The 26,675-nt window shown below is 30.7% G+C and overlaps 2 protein-coding genes across 2 annotated transcripts; both read left to right on the forward strand.

The window, feature by feature from the left end:
- Nucleotides 1–4,332: 4,332 nt before the first annotated feature.
- On the forward strand, nt 4,333–10,516 carry LOC111708158 (uncharacterized). Its single transcript, XM_023481448.1, has 9 exons — nt 4,333–4,411; nt 5,617–5,651; nt 6,611–6,684; nt 7,274–7,352; nt 7,631–7,686; nt 8,159–8,258; nt 8,811–8,900; nt 9,589–9,625; nt 10,489–10,516. The coding sequence occupies exons 1-9, from the start codon at nt 4,344–4,346 to the stop codon at nt 10,514–10,516; spliced, it is 567 nt and encodes a 188-aa protein (XP_023337216.1). The 5' UTR covers nt 4,333–4,343.
- Nucleotides 10,517–10,655: 139 nt separating this feature from the next.
- On the forward strand, nt 10,656–24,802 carry LOC111708159 (UDP-glucuronosyltransferase 3A1). Its single transcript, XM_023481450.1, has 11 exons — nt 10,656–10,732; nt 10,975–11,059; nt 14,338–14,401; nt 14,803–14,848; nt 18,644–18,686; nt 20,633–20,725; nt 22,512–22,574; nt 23,017–23,081; nt 23,346–23,393; nt 24,120–24,442; nt 24,792–24,802. The coding sequence occupies exons 2-11, from the start codon at nt 11,054–11,056 to the stop codon at nt 24,800–24,802; spliced, it is 762 nt and encodes a 253-aa protein (XP_023337218.1). The 5' UTR covers nt 10,656–10,732; nt 10,975–11,053.
- Nucleotides 24,803–26,675: the final 1,873 nt, after the last annotated feature.

Raw genomic sequence — 26,675 nt, forward strand, 5'->3', positions numbered from 1 at the left:
CACAAAATTGTTATGTTTACGACGCATTTGTCCACACACGCACAAACATGTGTTAGATTGAAGAATAGGTTGGTATTGTTACGACACTATTTGCATAGGAAAGCTTGACCTATCTCAAGTTATATAATAGCATTCATGATATCATATCTTCCAAACCCCCCCNTAGTTGGGACATTCAATTATACACTGCTATTTTGAGACTTTTGTTGATGATTTTTAGCACAGTTTAACCGATTGACAATATTAAGGTTCTAATCTAATATTACCTCTCGTTTGATAATAAAGGGTAATGTTTATATACTTATGTGCAAAGGAATTGTGGGGTTACATATATGTTTAATTTTTGAGGAGAGGGATACCATTTTTTTATTAATTCTTTTCAATAATTGGAAAAAGCGTTTCTTATTTTTAAAGTTATATTTGCTTAATTAATCACTAATCTGGCAGATTTTCTTTATTTTTAGAACACCGGTTTATCTGTATGAGCTGTAAGTAAACAATATAACTCAATGGCAAAAACAAGGGGGGGGGGTGGTGGTCACATATTTATTTTTGAACCTATGGTCAATAATATACCATTTGGGTTGTAGTTGTTGTTTCGTTTCGGGAAATTACCCAGATTACATATAACGACTTCTTTCACTTACGCATAAGCATTACATCGAAATAATCATCTAACTTTTTGTAAAATTATTGTGATTAACAATCTGATTAAAAACAGTCAAATCATGCCTATCCTTACTTTAATGCTCTGTAAGCTTGCATAATTTAGCTAACTTACAAAATTCACAAAATGATTTTTAATTCTTTCTGATAATAACGTAGCAGTTGAGCAAAACGATGGTTTTCGATGATTTTGCGAACAGAGAATATTTATCCCAAATAAATTCTAGTACAATAGATGGCAACGTAGAATTTGTATCACTCTCAAAACAGTTTTATTCTGTCGTCACAAGTGTCAATTCAGTTTTTTCGTGTCCGACAAAATCATTAACAATAGTGATCATTGTAGAATAAAGTGCTTTTCTTATAGTAAAATAAGTGCAATTTTATGTGTTCTTTAGATTCTGTTTTTACACTTTTTTTTTATTTAATCTTGGAAAACATGTCAACTAATATGAGAAAATTTCGTTTTCCTTGTTATATTTGACACTTGTGACGTCGTGCATAATTTGTTAATTTCTCTGTTGCCACCTATTGTACTTGATAATCTATTTGATTTATCCCTATTCTCTGTTGTATATATTCTAGCGGGTAAAATATATTTTTACCTGACGCCGAGTTGAGAGGTTCAAGGAATCCGGGGATATCCAATGTGGACTTCACCTGGTATTTTGTAGAAAATAGGGATTTCTGACTGGAGTGGGCAGGTCAACCTGAACAGAAACAAGAGTCAGTTGATGATGATCTACAGACCCCAGAGGAGTGGAAGAATAGTGGTTTTCTGTCAGATATACTCGTACCTCAATTCCCTGCAATCTATATAATAATCGTTTGATATCAATTTTCGTTTAAATAAAGTATTGTCTCGTGAATCGTTTAATATTTGGGTTGGTGTGAACTATTAGTGGTTTGTTTGAACTTAGCAATTGGCTAATTCTTTCATATAGTACAATAAGACGTCTCAAAATAAGATGTACTAAGAAGTTTGGGTTTAATTGAATAAGATTAAATAACAAAAACTTTTGATGTCATTTTACATGGTTTACTTAATTTTATGCGAAGCTATTAATTCAAAAGTTTCTGGTAACCCTAAAAAGGGTCGGTGGTGGTCGGGGGGGGGGGGGAGGAGAGGGCATTTGTCATGCCCCTCCACCCCGTAGTTGTTTGAATGAATGAATTTTTTTTCTTTTCTTTTTCTGGCTAATTCCAATTAATTCCAATTCAATTGTTTCCTAATTTTCCTAATGAAAATAGTTTGATAAATTGGTTGGTTTAAATTATATTTTTTTATAACACAATTTTTACAATTATGACTGAGATTAAAAAAACAAAGAAACCTTTTAAAAACAATCTGAATCATGATAAATTGCAATTTTGCATTTTTTTTTGGGGGGGGGAGCCAATTTTGTATGTTGTATCTGATGAGGTTTTTACTTTTTAGATTAGATAAGATGTGTAAATACCAATTTATTACATATATCCTTATCATTTTGTGCATACATTTTCAATTTAAGGCTCTTTTCATAAAATAAAACGATTCAAAGATTTAGTTCGTTCTTCAGGACATAATTTCATCTTTAAATGACATATATTTACTTTATGATTTGGAAAAGAAACAAACTAGATTCTAGTTCAAGGGAACCAAGACTGGAAGAAACAGACTAGATTCCAGTTCAAGGGAACCAAGGCTGGAAGAAACAGACTAGATTCCAATTCTTAAGGGAACCAAGGCTGGAAGAAGTCTGTGTAACATTCCATATAAAACCGTCACTGTAAGTTTAAACTTACGTTTATTCATGAAATATTTAAAATATTAGAATATCAGGATTTATTTGTCCCAATAGTTGGGACATTCAATTATACACTGCTATTTTGAGACTTTTGTTGATGATTTTTAGCACAGTTTAACCGATTGACAATATTAAGGTTCTAATCTAATATTACTAAAGCCTAAACAAAACAAAAACATGGGTTAAAGGGACTGTAAGCGTAATTTCAAGTTACTCTCCTTGCAAAGATGACAATGTTGCATATCTCCACTGGGGTAAATATGATTATTATATAATTTTTAAAGGAATAGAATAAAGATGTGATAAGAATGCACTTATCTACTATATACATATGTACAGGGTGATTCATTATCAATTATTTCTAAATCAAACTAACTTGATTTGATAGATCAGAATATGTAAAAAAAACCCTAGTACTGTTGTTTTTTAAATGTTTTGTAGCTTTTATTTTGTTGAGATTTATATATTTGCACATCAAGCTGTTCCATAGTATTTAAATCAAACTGTTCCATATCACACTACTTCCGGGAATTTATATCATACTGTTCCAGATTATTTACATCACTCTGTTTTATGGTATTTACATCATCCTGTTCCAGAGTATTTACATTATCCTGTTCCAGAGTATTAACATCACCCTGTTCCAGAGTATTAACATCACCCTGTTCCAAAGTTTCATTATTCACCCTATTCCAAGGGTATCAATTTTTTTTGTTCCAAAGTGTCATACTTCAGTCTATTACTAGTTCCAAAATGTATTCTTGTCTTTGTCTACCTTAGGAACCAATGTGTTCCAAATGTCTACTTGTCTATGTCTACCTAGGGAACCAATGTGTTCCAAATGTCTACTAGTCTATGTCTACCTAGGGAACCATTGTGTTCCAAATGTCTACTTGTCTATGTCTACCTAGGGAACCAATGTGTTCCAAATGTCTACTTGTCTATGTCTACCTAGGGAACCAATGTGTTTCAAAATGTCTACTTGTCTATATCTACCTAGGGAACCAATGTGTTCCAAAATGTCTACTTGTCTATTCTAAGGGAATCATTGTGTTCTAAAATCTACATTCCAATATTCTTAGTACTTAACCTTGTTTTTAAAAGATTATGATTGCATAAGAATAAAGTCTCTTGTGCCGGGATTCTGGAGTAATCTGTAGTTTATAACAACTGAAGATAACATTAGTCAGTTGGAATATATCACTCAATATTGAAACATGTACATATTACATTGTATTTAATATTTCAGAATTCAAATTCAAATATTTGTAAATAGTATTTTTTAAATGACTTTTCACTATCATCACTTTTACATATTTATTCTAGCCTTCTAGAAACAATTGTTATACTTTCATGAGTTAATTAAAATCGGAAACCAAAAAAATGCCATTTTCTTGTTCGTCTATACTCTGCACTGTTGTGATTTTTTTACGGAAATGCAATCTGCTTGGGTTTCCTTTCACAATTTTTATTTAAAATGTTGATATACTGTTCTAATTAATTGATCCTACAATATCCCTTTAAAACAAAAAAATTTGATTTGGATTTGCATTTTGAAAACTTTTTTATTTCAACCATTTTACCAAGGAGTGTTTTCATGTTTCTTGGTGCTTACTGTACGGAATATTCCAGTAGATCCATGAATTTAAAATCACATTATATTTTAGCATCATGATAGTTTACTGTACGGAATATTCCAGTGGATCCATGAATTTAAAATCACATTATATTTCAGCATCATGATAGTTTACTGTACGGAATATTCAAGTGGATCCATGAATTTAAAATCACATTATATTTCAGCATCATGATAGTTTACTGTACGGAATATTCCAGTGGATCCATGAATTTTAAATCACATTATATTTCAGCATCATGATAGTTTGCTTAATGATTGTACTGGGATGTGCAGGGGTAAATCCAGCAAATATACTCATGTATATTCCCGCTTCTTCAAGGAAAACAATTTAATTATTTTTAAAAAATCTGAATATAAAATAAAAATATTTAAAAAAGTCGTTCACTGTCCGAACAAAGTAGAATAAAAGTCGATCAATCTTATTTTTTAATTTCTAATTTCTAATCTATAAATGAGCCCTGAGTCCTGAACTCAAAACTGTTGTATTAAGGGTTTCCACGCAATGGCATTTTTCTTTTCGATTTGTTGCGCTAAACTTCGAGTAATTATTTTTTGCGCATGTTGCGTAAAACAATCGCGATTGCACAATTTTGCGCAATAAAACAAAGCACACTATGTACAAAAACATTTTTTCATTTTGCTTATCATTGCCTTTATTGTGATAAATATTTCGCAATGAAGTTTGCGCGGTTTTTCGCAATATTGCTCAAAAACATAATTTTGAGGTGCGATAAATAATACAACATTTTTTAAATAATTCCATTTATTAAAGAAATGGAGTTTTTGCAACAAACTCGAATTTTCAAATTCCTATTTTTTTAAACTTGATGGTGCAAACCTTTGATATTTCAAACTGTATACTGTGTAGTGTGTACATGATCTAACATCAGAATTCATAGAATTCATGCTATTGCGATTGGTCATATCCTGCTTGGATATCTTAAAGGGTCAAGAATATAAAAGTGACCAAATTGGATATCGAGATCGATCATTTATTAAAGTTAGCAATATCCATACAACGTAATTAGGGATCATAGGTATGAATTGAATATGATAGAATTAAAGAAATTTTTATCAACTAATAAAAAGATTAAACAAACTCCGCATAATTATGATTTATCTTTTTAAATGCTCTTTTTTCTTTTCTTTCTCAGAAAGCGAATTAAAAACCGCACTGGGAAGAATTAAGTTTGCAGCCCGCAGCCCCAAGTTTACATAGTAATTATATTTTCGTGTTAAATTTACCAATTAAACAAAACATGAACAAATTGTTCCCCAAATATTTAGGAAAGCTTCTTTTTTATTATATAGTCGGGAATCTTAGTAGAACCTCCATTTTAGTAGAACCTCCATTTTAGTAGGACCTTCATTTTCTCTTTTAATTTCTTTTAATTTTACAAAAGTTGGGTTTAAAGACATTGATTGAAGATCAATAAAATACTACTTTTATTTTTCGAAAAAGATGAGCAAAGTGTCAGAAGTAAAAAATAATTAAATTAACAATAAATAAATTGTTTCTATCAGATCACATGTATCAGCGTGGGAACCATTAGCCAGAGGTTGGTATTTATATCAAATAGAAATTAGATTTTTAATTATTTCAACAATTAAAATTCACAGAATTTAAAATAATTTGAAATGGCACAACCGCTTAGAGTCAACCTTTCATTTTTTGTTGTTATTTAGAAAAACTAGATGAAAAACCAAATCTTTAATTTCTAAAAATTTCGACCGCAGAGAAATACTCTTAATGTTAAGATTCATAAATACCCTTCGATTCAAAAATGACTGCCCAATTCACAACAGTACTCTTAAAATCAAAGCAATAATATGGAAACTATTGTCTAGGTTTAAACATATAATTATTTTTGATAATTCTCATACGTTTTTCTATTAGTAGAAATGAACAAGCAACTTTTGTAGAAAACCCATAATTGAAAATAATCAGTTTTCAAAATTATAAAAATTCATATAAAATTCATAATTGACGGCAAAGGTTTCAAAAGTACTGTTTTTAATCAGGCATTTCTATCTTTGCATACGCTTATAGTCAGTATAAACAAATGGCTTTCTTTGTATATCTTCAAGTCTTGACTGATAGAAAAAAAAACCCTAATATTTTGCTCTCAATGAGGAAAGCATGGAACAGAATGTTAGAAAAATCTCAAATACTTTTCCTTTTCAATCACAATTTCGATCAAAATGTTCATCATTTTGCGGTTAATGCAATATTACGGTAAAAATGTAGTTTTTTTCCCCAGCTGTGTATATCTGTCTTTCTTTCAGACAAAAAAATATTTGTCTTTTTTAAAAACTGTAACAAAACTGAGTATCAATAAGATATGTCTTTTTAAACGGTAAACCTAAACATATCTAAACATACAAATTACAACGGAGAAAAGAATGAAAAGACTTAAATATTTAGAAAATAACTAGCATAGAATATGAGTAAATTCTTTGTCAATGTCGGAGGTACGTACATCTTGTCGGGATTATGAAGAAAAAAAATTTAATTCAGGTTTAGCAAGATCCGGACATCATCTCACGTTCGTCTCAAGCTATAAACTCCAACCGGAAGTAAATTTTACACAGGTTAATTTTATGTTTTATTAAAGGGACTGTCATAATTTAAAGTCATTTTCAATTTTAAAAGACAGTGCATTTTTATCTGATTAATAATGTGGAAGGTAGCGTCCGTTTTCTCACAATTTTCGCAAGTCTTTTTTTTGTCGAGAAACCAGAATGGAAAATAAACAATTATTCAAAAGAAATCATGGATATGTATCTGATTCTTTTTTGATTAAACAAAGCTTAGGGTGCCGTTGTGAATCAGACATGTTTTTTTAAGGGAGGGGGGGGGGTCTAGGGATATTTTTGCAAAACCTGGAATGATGTGGATGTTAGAAAACTGAAATTCATAGAAAATTCTACTAGAAGCCAGGCCCCTTGGGGAATACAAGTAAATAAAATGTCTAATCTAATATCTAACTCTAAGATCAGAAGATAAACAGTTTTTTTCAAAATATATTTTTATTTTCAGTCAAATCTTTATTGAAAAGTGGTCCTAAAGAAAACATTTTATATTTTTGGGTGAAGGGGGGGGGGGGAGGGGTTACAGAAAAGGCGCGAAAATGTAAAGGCGGAATGTTCCAAAAAATCAATTCTATTTTGACTATTTTAGATTCTTGTGAAAAGTAAAGCACTAAAGGAAATTGATGAAGATTTCAGAAGTATTTTGCTAGCTTCTGATTCTGTTTTAGGTATGGAGAGAATTAATCATTAAAGGGAGTGTTCGCGAAAAATAAAAGGGATTTTATTCTTTATTAGATCACTTATTATTTTACTTCTTTTATGTCAATTTCAGGAGGAATTATGATACAGTAAATTTTACAAAAAATATGATTGATGCGTGCACGGCAATTTTCATCGGTTGCGTTCGATTGTAAATATCATATTTATTATTAAAAGTACTTGAAATGGTAAATATCATATAAAATATGCATATTAGTATTCTAGCTTCTTTACTGTACATTTTTAGGACATATTTGGAAGCTTTTGAGAATGATTTATCTATTCCCGGATAGGATGGCAGAGGTAAAGGAATTGGGTCTTTGCAACAAATTCAATTTTTTTAATTTTTGCAACATGATGGTGTTAACCTTAGTTCAACCTAAGATTATTTGAACTAACCGAATGCATAGTTTCAAAAATCTAAGGTCCACAACTATGGGTTCAAGTCACCTTATAAAGTTTTTCTTTTAACTAGAAACGTAATTTAGATCTCTATAATTCAAAACAGCTCTTAAACTCTTTAAAATGTCCAGTTAACATTTACTGAGATATATCACCAAGGTTTGTCAATTACCATGCGTTCCAGTATTTCAATTGTCATAACCATTTAAAACTGGAAAATGTTGGATGACAATCAAGAAGCAATTTTTAAACTTTTAATGAAGCTCTCAAATGGTCGGTGTTTATAACAATACAATTAAGACTAATTTAAATTAAAGTCGTTTTCACTGTATTGAAATATACGACGACTTCTGTAGATTCTTAAATATTCTAGATTCATGACGAAGCTCTGACGGAAATGAAGTATGTTCTGAATAAAAAATGGGATTTAGTAATCGCAAATCCTTTCTTGAACGAAGTTGGAATAATTTTAGGTAAACTTAAATTAGAAAAAACGAGTTCTATTTGCATTTAAACATAGAAATGTTCCTAAAACAGAAAACTAAAAAGGCAATAGACCCTCTTTTGACTTATGCCCCCCCCCCCTGAAATAGTTTTAGACGAGTGTTTATTCAATCTATTTGTAATTTGCAATTTGTAATAAATAATTAATGAATTCCGATACTACAATTTTAACCTTTACTTACAATATATATCTGGTGTGACAATGTCCCACTAAATATGACTTAAAGGTCGTCTTGTTTTTTGAAATGATTGGCTGCATTCTTTAGTCAGACTTTCTGAAAGTAAACATTTTTAAACGAGTTTGTATATTTTTATTTTAATGAATTTTTACTTGCCAAATTTTCTTAAACGACGATATATGTTAACTCTTGTTAACCAACCACCCTCGCAACAACAAAATCTTAGACACCACAAATGTCTTTAGAATTAAATGGGAAATTCTGATACAGTGCAAAAAAACATGATGACAAGTTTTTGATCAGATTATATTTTTAGAAAATTAAAATAGCATTTATTTTAAGGTGATCACTTTCAAGTGCCAACCATTCACTTTCTGCCAGCAAATGCTGAACAGTTTTTATCCTTTAGTCTTGGCCACCCAGATAACCCAGGTTATACATATTATAAGCAGCAATAATAGATTCATAATTGTTTTTTTTTGTGTTTATATCACAAATTTTTAAATATAATAATACATAAAAAGAGGGTTCTTTACATTTTTCGAATTGTCTCTGAATTCAACAAAGATTTCAAAAAAATGTTACATTGTACAATGTACAGTCTTCGTTGTGTGTATATAAACAATATGAAGACTATACATTGTACAATGTACAGTCTTCGTCGTGTGTATAAAAACAATATGAAGACTATACATTGTACAATGTACAGTCTTCGTCGTGTGTATTAAAACAATATGAAGACTATACATTGTACAATGTACAGTCTTCGTCGTGTGTATTAAAACAATATGAAGACTATACATTGTACAATGTACAGTCTTCGTCGTGTGTATTAAAACAATATGAAGAATATATTTTCTATTTCAATTTTAATTCCTTCCAAACTTTAAAACATAAGAAAAGTTAAAACTTGTAAACAAAGAGAAGTTGTCTATAAACTGAATCTTTTTATTTATTTGTAAACTTTTAATTTGAAACATAACTAATTGTTTTGATATAATGGCTGGCCACTGTTTTAAAAAAACATTTTACCATGACATTAAATTATGCTAGAGCGCGCTATATTACTAAATTGGTTAAGGCATTTTTATTTATTTTTTAAAAATAAATTATTTTTTAGCTTGGTCCCATCCCAGTGCAGACAGCTTAGTAAGCAGGTACATTGTGTCCCAATAAACATGGGATTTAATTAAGAGACGAATTCGAAATCGTCTTTGTAAAAACTTAGCGTTGTGTTACCTAACTTCACTTTGGTTAAAATAAAGTTAGGTCTGCTAGATTATATTTTATGTAAACTGTCAAAGACTTCATTTTGTTATTCTGCAAAACGTTGTATTACATTCTGTACTATTTCTGCAAGATAAATAACAGACTACACAGACTGCTCATACACTTTACTTGGATAGGCTGAGCATGCCTATAATGTCCCGGCACGCCATGCTGCGGTTCCATGTAATGTTTTTTTAACTGACATCTGACGGCCAGTTGTTGCATTCAGGGGTTAAGTTTTACAACTTTTAAAAAAATACTCCAATTTTAAACATAAAACATAACGTTTATGAATATTGTTTATTTTTAAAGATTTTGCATTTCCTATTCAAAGATCTTTAAATATCCCTAAATACAGATGTCTCCTGATTGGTCGTGTACAGTACTTATACACAATAGAACATGCTGTAGAAAATATCGCATATTATAGGTGTTCATCGATCTCTGTAACTCTCTTATCTCTGAGATAAACCGTAAAAAGGAACAACTGCACTGAAATTTCTTTAATCACTAAGTACAATACGATATGCAATAAAAACATAAAAAAACTCCAACAGACGGATTACAGCTTTTCTTGAAGGCATCACTATACTAAATCAAAAAATCATTTACAAAGACGATATCAAAATCGTCACCGAATTCCCATGTTGATTGTTAATATTTCAGATCTATTGTCATGCTATTTATTATTTTAGTTCTGTTGTCTACTAATTAATATTTTAGATCGGTTGTCTATTAATTAATATATCAGATCTGTTGTCCTTCTAATTAATATTTAAGATCTGCAGTTGTCCTACTAATTAATATTTAAGATCTGTTGGTCTACTAATTAATATTTTAGACCTGTTGTTCTACTAATTAATATTTTAGATCTGTTGTCCTATTTAATTGGATGATTATCATTAAAAGCTTATATTATGCCCGTAAGGACTGTAGTTAGCCGTGGCAGCAAAACATCTTCAGAACTTCTCTCTCAGTGAAAATCAGTATTGGAGGTACATTTTTATAAAAAAACATTTTTTTGCCAAAAATATTTTTATTTCGTATATTATTGAAATTGCAAGCTCATCAGCTTTTTTCGTTATTTCTTTAATTGTTCTTGCATAAAAGTTCTATGTTTTCTATTTTAGCTTTTTAAAATTTTTTTTTTTTTTTTGTTTCATAATTTTGTTTGTACGACGATTATTGAAATTGTTTTTATCAACTTTGTTGTTGTTGTTGTTATTGTTGTTAACAGGCTGGAGAGAAATGCAGACTTCAGTTTCTATTTCTCATCAACCTTCTTATCCAATCATAATCCACGATTACCAAACTCAATGCAGGTATTCTTTAAATATTAAACTTATAAAGGAACTGTGCACTGTGTACAGGTAATCTCAACTGTTTCTTAATTTAAAAAAGAATTTTTCCACAACACTGCATGCATACTCAGTTTAACTACCTTACATAGTCGGTCTGTCCCTTTAACTAGGTTGTCAAACGACTGGACTGGATAGATGTTGGCTTAGATTTTTCGAGGAAAACTATGGGTACCCTAGGGGGAATATAGGCGAATAAATTTCGAAATGATTTTTTCCTTTTTAATCCTATTCCTGCTGGGGTGGCCTGTAGTTTTTTTTTATAAAACTCAAAAAGTATTGATTTGAGTCTATTGAAATTTTCTGACTTTTCCTAAGTAAACATAGCCCTCCCTTTAAGTGCAAAACCAGGAATCTATACTAATTGCCTGAGTTCCCAGGCACACTGCCTAACTGACTAATTTTTCCTGTAACAAACTATAGTTTGACCCACTTTCAGTTGTCAGATTTTGGCTTTTTTGGTTTTTAGCTTTTTGGAAAGCTTTTGAGATAAGAAAACAGATTGCAAAAGTTTTGCAAAGAAATTGTTGCAAATTATTTGCATACTACCTGTCAAAAAAAATTTGCACATTTTTAATTTTTCTTAATTACACTTCAGGTTATTTAAATTTTTGAGAAAAAAATTGCATATTTGAAATGACATTTCAAAAATGTAAATTTATCATTTTTTGGACATTTGTTTGGCAGTCATTTTTACTTTTATAACTAGATTTTACAAAAAAAATTCAATATTTGTAAATTTTCAAATTTTTGTGCAGATTCTACAAGTAGAATATAAGAGCTTTCCAATGATGGGATTTAGAGGGGGGGGGGTCAAATTGACCCCCCCCCCTGGCGTTTCCTGGGTTTCAAGTACCCTAGCAATGATAGGTTAAAATTCAATTTTTTTTTTAATTCCACGGGCAATTCAGCTAGACTAATTAATATTTTAGATCTATTGTCTACTAATTAATATTTTAGATCTGTTGTCCTACTAATTAATATTTTAGATCTGTTGTCCTACTAATTAATATTTTAGATCTGTTGTCTATTAATTAATATTTTAGTTCTGTTGTCCTACTAATTAATATTTTAGATCTGTTGTCCTACTAATTAATTTCCTGTACGGACTTGCAATAAAACCAATCTCTTTTAAACCTCAGGAAAATATAAAAAATATTTTTGTTTTATGAAACTCGTCAACGTAATTTTTAGTCACCCTTTCTTAAAACAGTGACTTGAATGAATGAATACTTACATCATTTTTTTTCAGAAAATGTTTTTAGTATTACTGATTTAAATCTCAGTTTAAAAGAAGCAAACTTTATAGAAACTTAATTAATTAAGTAAATAAAGAAATGAGTTTGAGAAACAATTTACAACTTTCAAATCTATCCCTTATCATTGTAACCGGATGTCGTAGACTTTTGACACTTCATGTCATAAATTCTTTTAAGATCAAATTTTAGTTTGATATTTTAATGGTTTAAACATTAGGTTTGCAAAGATAAAAGGGGATTAGAAAATTTGAGTTTGCTGCAAAAACTTTGCTATAAAACTAACATTCGTTGGAAATAATTCGGACAAAAATTAAGCAAAATAAAATTTGTTTTTCATTTTATTTACAAATTCATATATAAACTGGCAAAGCTTTATTTTAACAATTTTAATTTAATCATTTGAAATTTACATAGATAGTATACTAGAAATGATAAATCATAAAGTTTTAATCTTTACATGAGTTTTCAAACTGTCACTGCAGTAAAATTTATATCCTTTCAGTAGACTCTAGTGCAGGTTCTTAATCTTAATACCAACGTTTATAATTCCATAATATTTATGTTTTTTTATTCAGTCTTTCGAAAACAATTTGAATTTGTTTTGTTTTTAGAATTATCTTTAATTTTCGTTAGGTTTTCCTTCAATTAAATCATTCTTTGACTGAGATCGTTTCTTCAGTAAAATTGTTTGTTCAATAAAAACGTTGGTTCAGTAAAATACAATCATGTTTTTAAAAGTTCATTCGAAAAAATAAGTTGTTGAGTTCGGTTCGTCCTTTTTCATCATTCTTTTATTCCAATACTATCCTTGTTTTTGTTTTTACTATTTTCTACGCCAATTAACAAGTTTTTTACTCTAACCATTATTTAACCCTATAAAGGCTGGGGGCCCCCATGAATCCATGTATATGCCTTATGAGGATAGGTATAGGGTTGCCAAGCATGCTTACAGCCCTATTGTTCAAGAACAGCTTTTTGAAAAAAATTAGCCCAATAACTTTAATAGTTTGGGTGCTAGGGAATGTAAAAAATGCCAAAAAAAGGAACAAAATTTTAAGTATTTTGTTTGTGTTAATAAATTTCAAAGTGTGACACATGTTTCTACATGTATTTTCCAGGGCTTTTTAAATACAGTTTTCTGTATCTGTAGCTTTAGTCATAATTCATAAAAAAGCTATGGGATATTTTAGACTTTTTATTAAACACAGACTGGACCTGTACCCCCACCCTATGCATACAAAAAAAAGAATTTTAACAAAAAATCCTTTAAATTTCTATTCATTAAAAGTCAAAAAATTTCACTATGAAAGTGTCAAAAACGAAAGTGCTAGGAAAGAAATTAAGCCCCAAGCCCCAAAAGACTGGGTTTCAAGTACCCTAGCAATGATAGGTTAAAATTCAATTTTTTTTTTAATTCCACGGGCAATTCAGCTAGTCATAATTAAAATTTGCACTAATGCACAAAAAATATTTAGGAACAAAATTCGACTTTTCTTCTATTTCTAGCTCAAATAGTACATAATTCGTTTATTTGGATATTATGTTAAGTTTGTTTTGTAATATTGTTTAAGTTTTTGCAAATATTGATAAGAGATTTCAGCACAACAACAAATAACTATTTCTGAATCTTTGACACAAAATTGCTTTAAAAAGATTTCATGATGCAAGCTACTAAAAAGTGACATTCTTATTTTTTTTCCCCATATGCTTGCTTACTTTGATGTGGAGAAAATTCCGTTCAAAATGTGGAAGAATTGAAACGTAGAAAAGAGGTTATTTGTGAATGTATACAATTTCGCGCGCAAAACGTAGATTTTTCCCAAACCGCATTCCGTCAAACAAATTGTGAACTTTTGAAATCAACAAGGTCAAAAAGGTCAACAATAGACTTACAACAGTCAATTTCAAAAATCTTACTACCTCTCTTTTTATCATAAACTCTTTTGACAATTTAACTAAGGAATTAAATTGGTTAAATTTTAGGTTGGTTTCATCCACTGCAGAGAAGGCGAAGAATTGACCCCAAACATTCAACAGTTTTTGGCTGGTAAAACATTTTGAAACTTGAAAATTTGTTAAGCTGTCAACTTTGAAATAAATGTAATTGGCTAAACTCGTTTTTCACATCAAACTGAAGAAAACTGCACGTCAGATAAATTTTTTATATGCTTTTTATCATAATTTCTTCCATTGAAGAGCTATTGAGAAAAACAAAAATGTTAATTTGAATTTTAATTCAGTAGCTTGATATATTTGTTTTTGTTAAACTTGTGGCATAAAATCAAACCATAAGTTGTACCAATAATTTAGCATAATTATAGAACTTTTCATTTTTCTAACTCACAACAATTGGTGTTAGGATAATCTCATTTAATAATATTATTATTGTTTCTTTGTTAGCTAGGATAATCTCATTGAATATTATTATTATTGTTTTGTTTCTTTTAGGAAACAACAAAAACGCGGTTCTGATGTCTCTTGGTTCCATTATTCAGTAAGTCTCTTAGTTACAAGATGATGTTTGTGTTGTGTTTATGATTTTGTTTCTATAATCATCTTTATAATTATGATTATGCTGTTATGTTTATGATTATGTTAATGTCATGATAATGTTTCTGTCTTGTTTAAGATTATGATTATGTTATATATGATAACCTAAGGCTTTAAAATTCATGGGGACACTTGGAACATCTTAGGAAGGTATTACAAGCTCATGCTAAAGCAGGGATCAAGATACAGCCAACAAATACCAAGATTTGTCAGCCAGAACTTTCTTGGAACATTAAGTGATTTAAGATGGAGTGACAATATTGGAGGACTATATCAAGAACGAACTGAAAGGAGTTTCATTCTCAGGTACTCAGCTTTGACAATTCCCATGGATTTGATGAAAAAGGCCTTAAAATTAGAGTGGTCTGATGACATGGAGAAAGATTTTAAGGAACTAAAAGCGGAGTTCACTGCATGAAAGCTTCAAGCATATCTAGACTTTGACTCCAACGAGCCCTTCATTCTCACCATGGACTGGTCGGCTTTGAATATTGCTAGTATACTGTTTCAGAGTCAGACCCAACAAACAAAAACCTGTGGAGAACACAAAATTTTCTGGTGTATTTGACACAAGTGGCCCGTGAATAGGGTTGTTAATCGTTTTTGTAAACGATCGTTAAACAATCGTTTTTTGTTTCGTTTTTAAAAACGACCCACTCGTTTAGAACTTTTAGAAAATGAATAGCGATCGATTTGAAAACGATCGTTTTTAAAAAAAACTATCGTTTTTGAAAAAGGATTTTATTGACAATTATGTTAACGATCGTTAACGAAGGGTTCTCGTTAATGGTCGTTAACGAAGGGTCGTCGTAAACGATCGTTCACAAAGGGTCGTTGTTAACGATCGTTAACAAAACGACGAACTTTATCAAAACGGTCGTTTTTGGAAAAAAAATTACATGCAACTTTATTGAATGTCGTCTTACATAAAGTTTAACATTTGTGGGGAGTTAAAACTCCTTGATATTTTCTTAAAAACTACTCAATGATAAGTACACAGATGCCCTTTAGGTCGGTTTCCTCTCTTCGTAAACGATCGTTAACAAAGGGGTCGTCGTTAACGATCGTTAACGAAGGGTTGTCGTTAACAATCGGTGACGAAGGGTCATCGTTAACGATCGTTAACAAAATGACGAATTTTGTAAAAAACGATCGTTTTTTAAAATGAGTGTTTTGAAAAACGATCGTTTTAAAAACGACCATTTTTTAAAAACAAACTTTTTAAAAAAACGATTGTTTATAAAAACGATAGTTTCGTTTTCGATTTCTTGTCGTCGTTTTCATAACGAAAAGATCGTTTTTCTGAAAAATGAAAACGTTAACATCCCTACCCATGAACATGCCGTGATAATTTATGTGTTGGCAAGTTGAATGTCGATGATTTGATCACAGGTTTTGGACCGAGTTTATACACAGGGAAACAACGTTTATTTCAAAAAACTTTCTTTGATTTAACAACTTGAGACAACATTTGAAGTTTAAAAGAACGTTGTGATATCTGTCTCACCAAGGAAAGAAGCATCAAATTCAAGATGGGACCTCATGTGCCCAGTACAAACGGTAACATAGAAGAGAAAGTTTTCATAGATCTGGTGACGCTGTCAGAAACACTGAGAAAGAACCGTTATTTGTTGTCGGTGCAAGATGGATTTACAAGATTCACCAGTGCTTATCCAATTTGCAACAAAGAGGCTGGTACAATGGCAAGAGTTTTAATTCGTGAACATTTCAACGTTTTGGTTTACCAAATCAGATGCACTCGGATAATGGCTGAGAGTTTTTAAACCAGTTATGGAAAGAGTTATTCCAGGAGTTAAACATATTTGTCAACCATTAACAATGATACATGTAAAGTCATCTTTACTTAGAAACCCCTCTCGGAGACACTAAATTCCAAACCAAATAATTTTAGGCTTCGGTCCTTTGTTCTCCCATCGGAGTGTAAATATCTTAAAACATTGTGAATCCATCCATTTTCAAAAGTTAAACAAAGAATATTTTCACAAAAAGAATTAGTGACTTTTGTTAATAATTAATTGTCATTCTTTTCAGAAGTTTAAAAAAAACGTCTTAGGACTGTCAGACGACTTAACCCTAAACATCCAAAAATAGATCGTAAGAATCTTTTCATTATAAACAAATTCATTGTAATAATTTACATGTTGTTATTTATATCATTTTTTCAGGATATAAAGAGTTTTCTTTGTTATCGGTTTTGATTTGAGGGTAATCCAGTCGTTTATCTGTTCATTATTGAGAATCTTGCTGGTAAGAAAACAGTATTTCATACCAATCTGGGTGTAAAAACTGCCTTTTTGGCTTACAACACAACGATGCATAGCAGTACAGGCCAGACTTCATTCTTTGCCAGGTTTGGGCAGGAAGAAACACTGCCTGTAAATTGGATATATTCCATACCAAAAGCAGACAGTGAGATGGAAATATCTGACTGGACAGAAGTAATACAAGAAAGGTTCCAACTGGTTATGCTGGTATGCGAGAAAAACGACAAGCCACAGTACGTCCAAATACTCAATACTACAAGCCAATCTTGTCAAAGTTTGAAGTTGGGGAGTGGGTCTGGGTTTTTGATCTAAGGATTATCCCTAGAAGCTGTGATAAGTTGAGATCATAGTGGGCTGGACCATACAAGATTATTAGAAAAATCGCTCCTTCATTAGCTGAAGTAAAAGAAGTGTATGAGAAAGGAAAACCTTGGCTGGTCAGCATAGACACGATAAAAGAATTCAGAGGAGATAGTAGTGTGCATGGGTTTCCAAGTAATATACGCCACATCCTGCAATCCTAGAAACCGATGAGATGGGAAAAGTTCCTAATTTGATTCGAACCAAAGAGATGCACACATTGATCCAGCAGCTGTAGTTAGCTCAAGAACTAGAAATCATCATACAGTTATAGGTAGATGAGATCAAGAGGTTAATACTCAATCCTAACTCTAGAATCATTCCAGAACCAGACATCAAAATGGACACATAAACAGCTCCAGTAGCACAGAAACGACAGGATATCAACAAAGAATGTGGCAAAATGGCAACACAGGGAAGGGATTAAAAGAAGTCTTTGACGATGACCAGGATGAACTGGACCAAGCCAAAGTTGTAGATACTGAGCTCATTGTATTGGAAAAGATCAGGAACCTGTTCCTGTATATTATCTCTATAAGTATCAGTACAAAGGAGGAACAAAGATGGCCAAAGGCTATGCGGAAAAGTGAAAGGGAGTTCATATATTCAATATTTGCAGAAGACAGCAAAAGTGGAGTTGCATAGAATGTAGAAAACCCTATTTTTCATTACTCTCTCCCCCTCCCCCCCTCTCCTCATTTGTAATAAATACAGTTGAACACTCCTAGATAAATTAGGTTGTACATTGTCTTTATATCTATCTGGAAGCAGTTTTATGAGTACGGCATTTACTACAAATGTCATGTTTTGATTATCATTATATGTTATGAATATTATCATGTTTAAGATTATGATTATGTTATTTTTATAATTATAACTATGACTATGTTATTATTATGATTATGCTTATGTTTATGTCATGTTTATGACCATATTTATGACATGTTTATGATTATATTTATTTATGTTCATGATTATGTTTACGGTTATATTTATGTTTTATTTACAATTATTTTTATGTTATATTTATGATTATATTTATGTCATGTTTAAAAATATAAAAAATCATTTAATTTTCCAATTTTGATTTTTAGAACAGAAGATTTCCCTGATGATTTTATCGGAATTTTTGAGAAGGTAAAACTAACTTTTAATATTTTTGAAAATATCTATGGCTATATTGAATATTTGAAAGGTAAATATCAAATAATTCAATATTCAAAATATTTGTATGCATTAGATAATTAAAATATTCAAAATCATTGTAATATTTAAAAATTCAAGAAGTTGTAATTCTAACGAAATATTGGTGTTTATAAATATTTGGAATATTTTTAAAGATGAATACAAAATTGATTAGTTTAAAAAAGGATGCATAAAAATATTGTATTATTAAATATATAAGATAAAAATGTTTTATTGTTTATTCAAAGCATTGATATCTTAAACTATAGAAATCTTAATTGTTATATTTTAAAAGAAGAATATTAAAAATAAAAAAATTGAATACAAATATTGTAATATCTGAAAAGGTTAATATTTTTACGATGAAATAGAAAAAGAATTAAATAAATAATAAAACATTTTTTTCATCTTTTTAGAGAATAATTTTTCTTTTTGATTTGGAAGGTGGATAACTAATTCCATTCTCACATTTTGATCAACTTTAGAAAATCGAATATTTTTTAACGTTATTTTACTTAGCACAAAATGTACACCCTCCCCCCCTCATCAGCCTCCAAACATGCTAATGCCAATAAATATCCTTAATTAGGAAAATTAAAAAGAGTTTTCTATCATACAGTGAATCCCAGATATATGTAGGGTTGTTAATCGTTTTTGTAAACGATCGTTAAACGATCGTTTTTTGTTTCGTTTTCATAAATAATCGTTTCGTTTTCGGAAAAAAACCATCGTTTTTAAAAACGACCCACACGTTTAAAACTTTTAGAAAACGAATAGCGATCATTTAAGAAAACGATCGTTTTTATCAAAACGATTTTGAGACCGTTTTTTATACGATTGTTTTTAAAAAAACGATCATTTTTGATAAAACGATCGTTTTTGAAAAAAAAAATTGGCTATTATGTTAACGATCTTTAACGAAGGGTCGTCGTTAACGATCGTTAACGAAAGGTCGTCGTTAACGATCGGTAACGAAGGGTTGTCATTAACGATCGTTAACGAAACGACGAACTTTATCAAAACGGTAGTTTTTGAGGAAAAAAATACATGCAACTTTATTGAATGTCGTCTTACATGAAGTTTAACAGTTGTAGGGGAGTTAAAACTCCCTTGATATTTTCTTAAAAACTACTCAATGATAAGTACAGATGCCCTTCAGGTCGGTTTCCTCACTTCGTTAACGATCGTTAACGAAGGTGTCGTCGCTAACGATGGTTAACGAAGGGTTGTCGTTAACGATCGTTAACGAAAGTTGTCGTTAACGATCGTTAACGAAGGGTCGTTGTCAACGATCGTTAACGAAACGACGAATTTTATAAAAACGAGCGGTTTGAAAAACGATCTTTTTAAAAACGACCATTTTTAAAAAACGAACTTTTTAAAAAAAACGATCATTTTTAAAAACTATCGTTTCGTTTTCGATTTTTCGTCGTCGTTTTCATAACGAAACGATCGTTTTTCTGAAAAATGAAAACGTTAACATCCCTAGATATATGAATAAATAGACTGTCATAAGCTTTTTGATAATTCTAAAGAAACTTTTTTAAATTTTTAATTCACGGTGAATTAATAGCTCTGAAATATGAATGCAATTGATATATTAATATTAAACTCATATTTCCGCGGCATTTGATCTTAAATATGTAATACGGCATTATGAAATACTCTTACTATGTATTTATATATCAGGGATTCACTGTATGTTTTATTGTCAGGTGTTTATAAAGCTTGCTATGTATTTATATATCTGGGATTCACTGTATGTTTTATTGTCAGGTGTTCATAAAGCTTGCTATGTATTTATATATCTGGGATTCACTGTATGTTTTATTGTCAGGTGTTCATAAAGCTTGCTATGTATTTATATATCTGGGATTCACTGTATGTTTTATTGTCAGGTGTTCATAAAGCTTGGGTTGAAAGTGATCTGGAAAACCAACAGGAAAGTGGAAAGCAAGAATATTTTGACAGGAAACTGGTTTTCTCAACAGGTACATTTATTTTATCTTACCAAGTGACAATTTCCGAAGTAACAATTTCCAAAGTGGCAATTTCCCAAGGGGCAATTTACCAAGGGGCAATTTCCCAAGGGTCAATTTCCCAAGGGGCAATTTCCCAAGGGTCAATTTCCCAAGGGGAAATTTCCCAAGTGACAATTCCTAAAAGGCAGCTTCTCAAATGTGTAGTTTTCCATGTGGCAACTTGGGATGGATCGTTTTCACTTTAAAAAAAAAATGATAATTTCGTTTTAAAATCAACGAAGATAAACAAAAACAATCGTTTTTAAAAACAAACGTTTTAAAAAGATATATTTTTTTAATTTTTAAAACAAATGATCATTTTTGAAAACGACCCTTCGTTAATGAACGTTAATGACGATTACAATCGTTAATGACCTTTAAAAGAAAAAATACATTTTTTGATTGGAAAGTTTGAGGTTAATAAACATTCATGTTATTTGTCTCAATAAAACAAAACCATTAGAGACAACATTCATAATATTATCTTCCTGAAAAAATGAAATTAATTGTCATTAAACTCTGATTCACTAGCAATTTTTTTTTAGAAAAATGTTTGTTTTCAAAAACTTTCGTTTTTTTGGTTTTTGAAAGTTCAAAACTATTGGTTTGTTTTTAATAACGATAGGTTTTTTCTAAAAACGAAATGATCGTTTTAGAAAAAATTAAAACGATCGTTTCAGAAGAAAAAAACGCAACGAAAAATAAAAGTTTTTTTTCGATCGTTTTTTAAACCGATAAACAACCTTAGTGGCAACTTCCGAGAAGGTTAGGTCAGGCCTTCTGAGGGGCTGCAGGCTGCAGGCTGCAATGAGGACAGAGCGCTACAGTTAGGATGGGCTAGGGGCCGAACGCTGCGGCTAGGTCAGACTTGGGAAGTGACCACATGGGAAATTGCACAGTTGAGACAATACCCTTGGGAAGTTGCCGCTTGGGAAAAAGCCTTTGGGAAAATATGTAACATCTTTTTAGTGTTTACTAAAAAATTGTATTTCAAGTAAATGTGAAGAAACACAAAAAATGTCTCTTAGAAACAAAGACATATTTTTAAATTTAGTTTTAAGGTAATGAAATTGATGTAGATAAAAGGAAACTTTTTTATTAAACTTTGGACACGAAAGTCCTTAATATTCCTTTTTATAAGAAATTATAAGAAGTATGTTAAGAAAATTTAAAATAAAATGTCTCAAATTATTCATGACGATGATGTACGAATCGTAGTAAAGCTACTTCTTGTATTCAACTCTAATATCCTTATCCATTTGCAAAATTAATCGTGTGTTTTTGTGACCTCGTAGCTCCTCAGGTTTTGTTTGAGAAACGAATATTCATCTGGTTACATATTAGAAATTCAAAACATTTTTGTCTTATCAAAGAAAACATTTTGTACTTAGTTTGAAGTGAAATTGATGCAAGTTATCACTGTAGAGATGTGCATTGGTTTTTTTTTCAACGAACTACATTTTTAAGAACGAACTGAATTTTTCATGAACCATGTCGTTCAGAAAAAGAAAAAAACTTGGATCGTTAAACGAAACAAACAAACTATTTGAAAGATTTTTAAAACACTATATTTTTTTACCAAACGAACAATTTTTTCGAACACACTTAAAAAAGAAATATTTTTTTTTAATTGAACGAACGATTTTACCGAACAATCGTTCAGCGAGAAAACGAACAAAATAGATGGAAAATGAACAATCATTTAGAGAACGCTCCCATCTCAAGTTATTAATTTCTTTATTTCTTGATTGTTTAGGATATTCTAGCGCATGAAAATATCGGGCTGTTTATATCGCAGTGTGGTATGATGAGTATGCAGGTGAACCAAATTTTAAAAGTTGGTTCAAGGATCAACATAAATTCTCAACTGGAAACCTTGGTCCTTGACATTGCGTTTTTGACAACAAGATTCTCATGCAAAAATTAAGTGTGCACAATTTTTATTTATACTTTTTGCACAAGTCAAATGGAATATCTCGGTGGTTCGCAATGCTGCATAAAAAAAGATATTTTAGAAAAATCAATTCAACATTTTTGGAATTCATTTTCAGATAGATTTTCATAACAAGGTAGCTCTGCCTTTCATAGACTTTCATAACAAGGTAGCTCTGCCTTTCATAGACTTTCATAACAAGGTAGCCTGGGGGAAACTTTATAGCAATTTAATTAATCAATGAAAAACAGCTGACTTGATTTTTTTGTTGCGTTTTTGGTTCTGACCTAAGGACATGTTTAAAAAAATAACATTTTATATGTTTTAGGAGGCAATTTATCACCATGTTCCTATTCTTTGCCTTCCAATAACATTTGAACAAATCACAAATAGGAAAATAGATTTTATTAAACAAATATCATATTAAAAAAATCAATTCATATAGATTAAGATTTAATGAATATCGAGTGATAGTTAAACCATGTGGACGTAATAGAACGTTTCTCTATAAATGTAAAAGATCATGCTAAAAATAAGTGGAATTTAAGACACTTTTTAATACACTATTTATAAATATTATAACTGTAAGAAACCCCTACAAATGAGCAATCACACACTGGAGTCCCTTATTGAATAAAATTCTACTGCTTGTTACAGTAAAATGATCATACAGAAAAAATTGGGAATAAGTCTACAATTACAGAGGTAAATCTTTAGCCATTTATAGGACAAGACCGTGGGGGCATGTTAAATTAGGGGTCCTGGTAAAAATTGAGTAAGCCTTAACTTTCGAACCCATTTTCGCATGTTAAAAGAAGATTTTACAGATTTGCTATTTGGACATTATTATCATGAAAACAGAAAAATGAATTAAATTCTACTCTTCCTTCTTTTCACTGGTATCCGTTCCCACTGAACTGAACTAAAAAATGAAGAAAAAAAATTTCTGCATTTTTATATTTAAATGACCGTTTTGAAAACGATCCTGTTTTTTCGTTCTTTTCTACGATTGGTTTGTTTTACAGGAAAGGGTAATGTTCTGAATACACGTCTCTGTATTTTAATTTAACTGCTGTATGCCTAGAGACTGCAATATTAATTGTAATGTAAAAAAATTATTTATACTTTCCTTTTCTTTTCATTTTTTAAGAATGGGGCGGGGTAATTCCTGTAACCTCTTTTTTTTTGCAGGTTTTTAGATATTTTCCCTTAGTAAGTTTTTGTTATATTTCATGAATAAAAAATACAAATTACTTACTTACTTACTTACTTATTAGATGTACTGAATACACCTCTGTATTTTAGTTTAACTGCTTCAAGCCTAGAGACTGCAATATTAGATGTAGTGAATATACCTCTGTATTTTAGTTTAACTGCCTCAAGCCTAGAGACTGCAATATTAGATGTACTGATAACACCTCTGTATTTTAGTTTAACTGCCTCAAGCCTAGAGACTGCAATATTAGATGTACTGAATACACCTCTGTATTTTAGTTTAACTGCCTTAAGCCTAGAGACTGCAATATTAGATGTACTGAATACACCTCTGTATTTTAGTTTAACTGCCTCAAGCCTAGAGACTGCAATATTAGATGTACTGAATACACCTCTGTATTTTAGTTTAACTGCCTCAAGCCTAGAGACTGCAATATTAGATGTACTGAATACACCTCTGTATTTTAGTTTAACTGCCTCAAGCCTAGAGACTGCAATATTAGATGTACTGAATACACCTCTGTATTTTAGNTTTTTTTGCAAACATTTTTACTATAAAACTGGATTTTGCGATAAAAAATTCAATTTTCGCAAATTTGCAAATTTGTTTGCAGATTCTAAAAGTAGAGCACAAGAGCTTTCTAATGATGTATCATTTGTCATATTTGGACATAAAACATGGGATTTAGAGGGGGGGGGTCAAATTGCCCCCCCCCCCAGCGTATTCTGGTTTTCAAGTACCCCAGCAGGAATAGGGTTAAAAGTAAAGCCGCTGAGCCGCTTTAAATTCAACCCAGTCTTGAAAATTGAACCATCATAAAAGGTTTTACCTCAATTCAAACTATTTTAGATCCGTTTAAGTATCTACTAATGTTATTCATCTGCAAGTCTTCCAGTAAATCAATTCTGTTCATGTATTTTAATAAATATCAAATTTAGACATTGTCTTTTTTTAGAAATGTAAAAAGTATGTTTAAAATTTTAGCTACTGTGTTATTTTATTATAATGTTTATATTCTGTTATAAAATCTCATGATTAATAAATTAAATATTGTATTCTCATGATTTTTATGAAACAAGAATTTCCACAATATATATATAAAAAAATGTATACAAAATATAACAGGGTTACCCTCAAAGATAAAACTTTAGAAGCAACTGTACATAAATCATTAAGTTTTTTCTCTTTCGGAAACTAATGGAGACAAATCATCCCTTGGTGATGATGAGGATTCTGAGGATGCATATTCATGTATAATGATGGGGATAGGGTTTCCACGAAAATTCTCTTTTCGCGATCAACTCCTGAATTTCTTATGTTTCAGCTTACACTCCCTTTCATTTTACCTTAACAGTGCCTTTAAAATGATTGAAAGATAAATGAATTTCTTGGTGAAAAGATAGAAAAGAAAAGGGTTTTACTTTTGCACCAAATTGTTGCAGTTTCTACCTTTCATTATTTAGGTGAACACAAAAAAAAGTAAAGATTTGGTGCTTTACACCAGCTCAATGTCCATTATAAAGACTGCGTGTTTTGATGACTATTTTTTTATTCCCCTAAATGATCCAATTTGTTTGATCAATCTAAAACTTTAATCAAATACACTTTTGTTCACAATAAATTTTAGTTCATGTGCAAAATCTTTAAAATAGTTTGTTAAATATTTGGTGAATCATTTTATTTTACAGAATTGTCTGATTTTCAATGTTTTAAAGAGACTCTTGATATAATTTAATTGACCCTCTATTAAAGAGAGGCATGCTCAATGTTCAATAGTACCCTTTTATTAAACGTTTTGTTGTAAGTGCCTACTCCATAAGAAGTCCTCGAAACAGGTACAACCCGTTCGCTATCACAGTCAACCAGGACACGGTCCACCCTGTTACAATCCCATGAACTACCAAACCCGCTATCACTGGGCGCGATCTCGGTAGCAATCAATATTTAATCTATCTAGGTATGCTCAGGTTAACAAATATGGGGATTGCTACGATATTTGCTACACTTCATCAAATCAATAGTATGAACAAAAATGTTCACCTTTCTGTTTCTTTAAAATTCATTAAAAAAATCTTATGATGGATATTGGATATAAACAGATTAGGGCTTCTGAATTTTGTCTTTAAAAAATGCATAACCAAGGGCTTATAAAGTCTTATTAATCATTAAAATATTTGTATATCATTTCTTAGTAACATTTTACCCATTTGTTTTTTAAGTACCTATACAAATATTGAAGAACATTTTTTTAATTCTATATCAACCAACTTGTTTGCATTTAAAAAAATATATTGGATTTGAAATCATAAAAATGTATTACGTTAAATCTTTATTTGATCTTTAAATGTCAAACAATTCTCAACCAATATTCTCAGTTCTTAGCACAGGACTTTTTGTTTTCGGAGAGTTGAACTCTGTAAAAATATCTGTTATTCATGGTGTATACTTTTATTATTTTATTACCATTCTAATGAGATAAAAAAACATACTTCTTGAAAATATATTGGGAAAAACATTCATTCTTTGGTGGAAAAAATCAGAATTAAAATTGCAAAAATCAATATTAGAACCACACAAACCTCTTGTTTCAAAAACATCCGAAGCCGACATCTGGTTAAGCAGTTATGACCACCTGACGGATGTAGGAAGACATAGGGGCGGCTGTCAACAACTCTCGCAGCGAAAGGGTGCGTGCTTTCTACTCAACTAGAAAGAAGCTTCAAGTGGATTGATCAAAGTGAATGATGATGAAGAGAGGAATGGTGGACAAG

The sequence above is a fragment of the Eurytemora carolleeae genome, unplaced genomic scaffold (genome assembly GCF_000591075.1).
Source record: "Eurytemora carolleeae unplaced genomic scaffold, Eaff_2.0 scaffold723, whole genome shotgun sequence".
NCBI lineage: Eukaryota > Metazoa > Arthropoda > Copepoda > Calanoida > Temoridae > Eurytemora > Eurytemora carolleeae.

Coding starts and splice junctions, on each gene's coding strand:
- LOC111708158 (XM_023481448.1), top strand. CDS start 4,344: ATGATTGTACTGGGATGTGCAGGGGTAAATCCAGCAAATATACTCATG. Junction 6,685..7,273: donor CGGAAGTAAATTTTACACAG/GTTAATTTTATG, acceptor TGACTATTTTAG/ATTCTTGTGAAAAGTAAAGC. Junction 8,901..9,588: donor TGGCCACCCAGATAACCCAG/GTTATACATATT, acceptor ATTATTTTTTAG/CTTGGTCCCATCCCAGTGCA.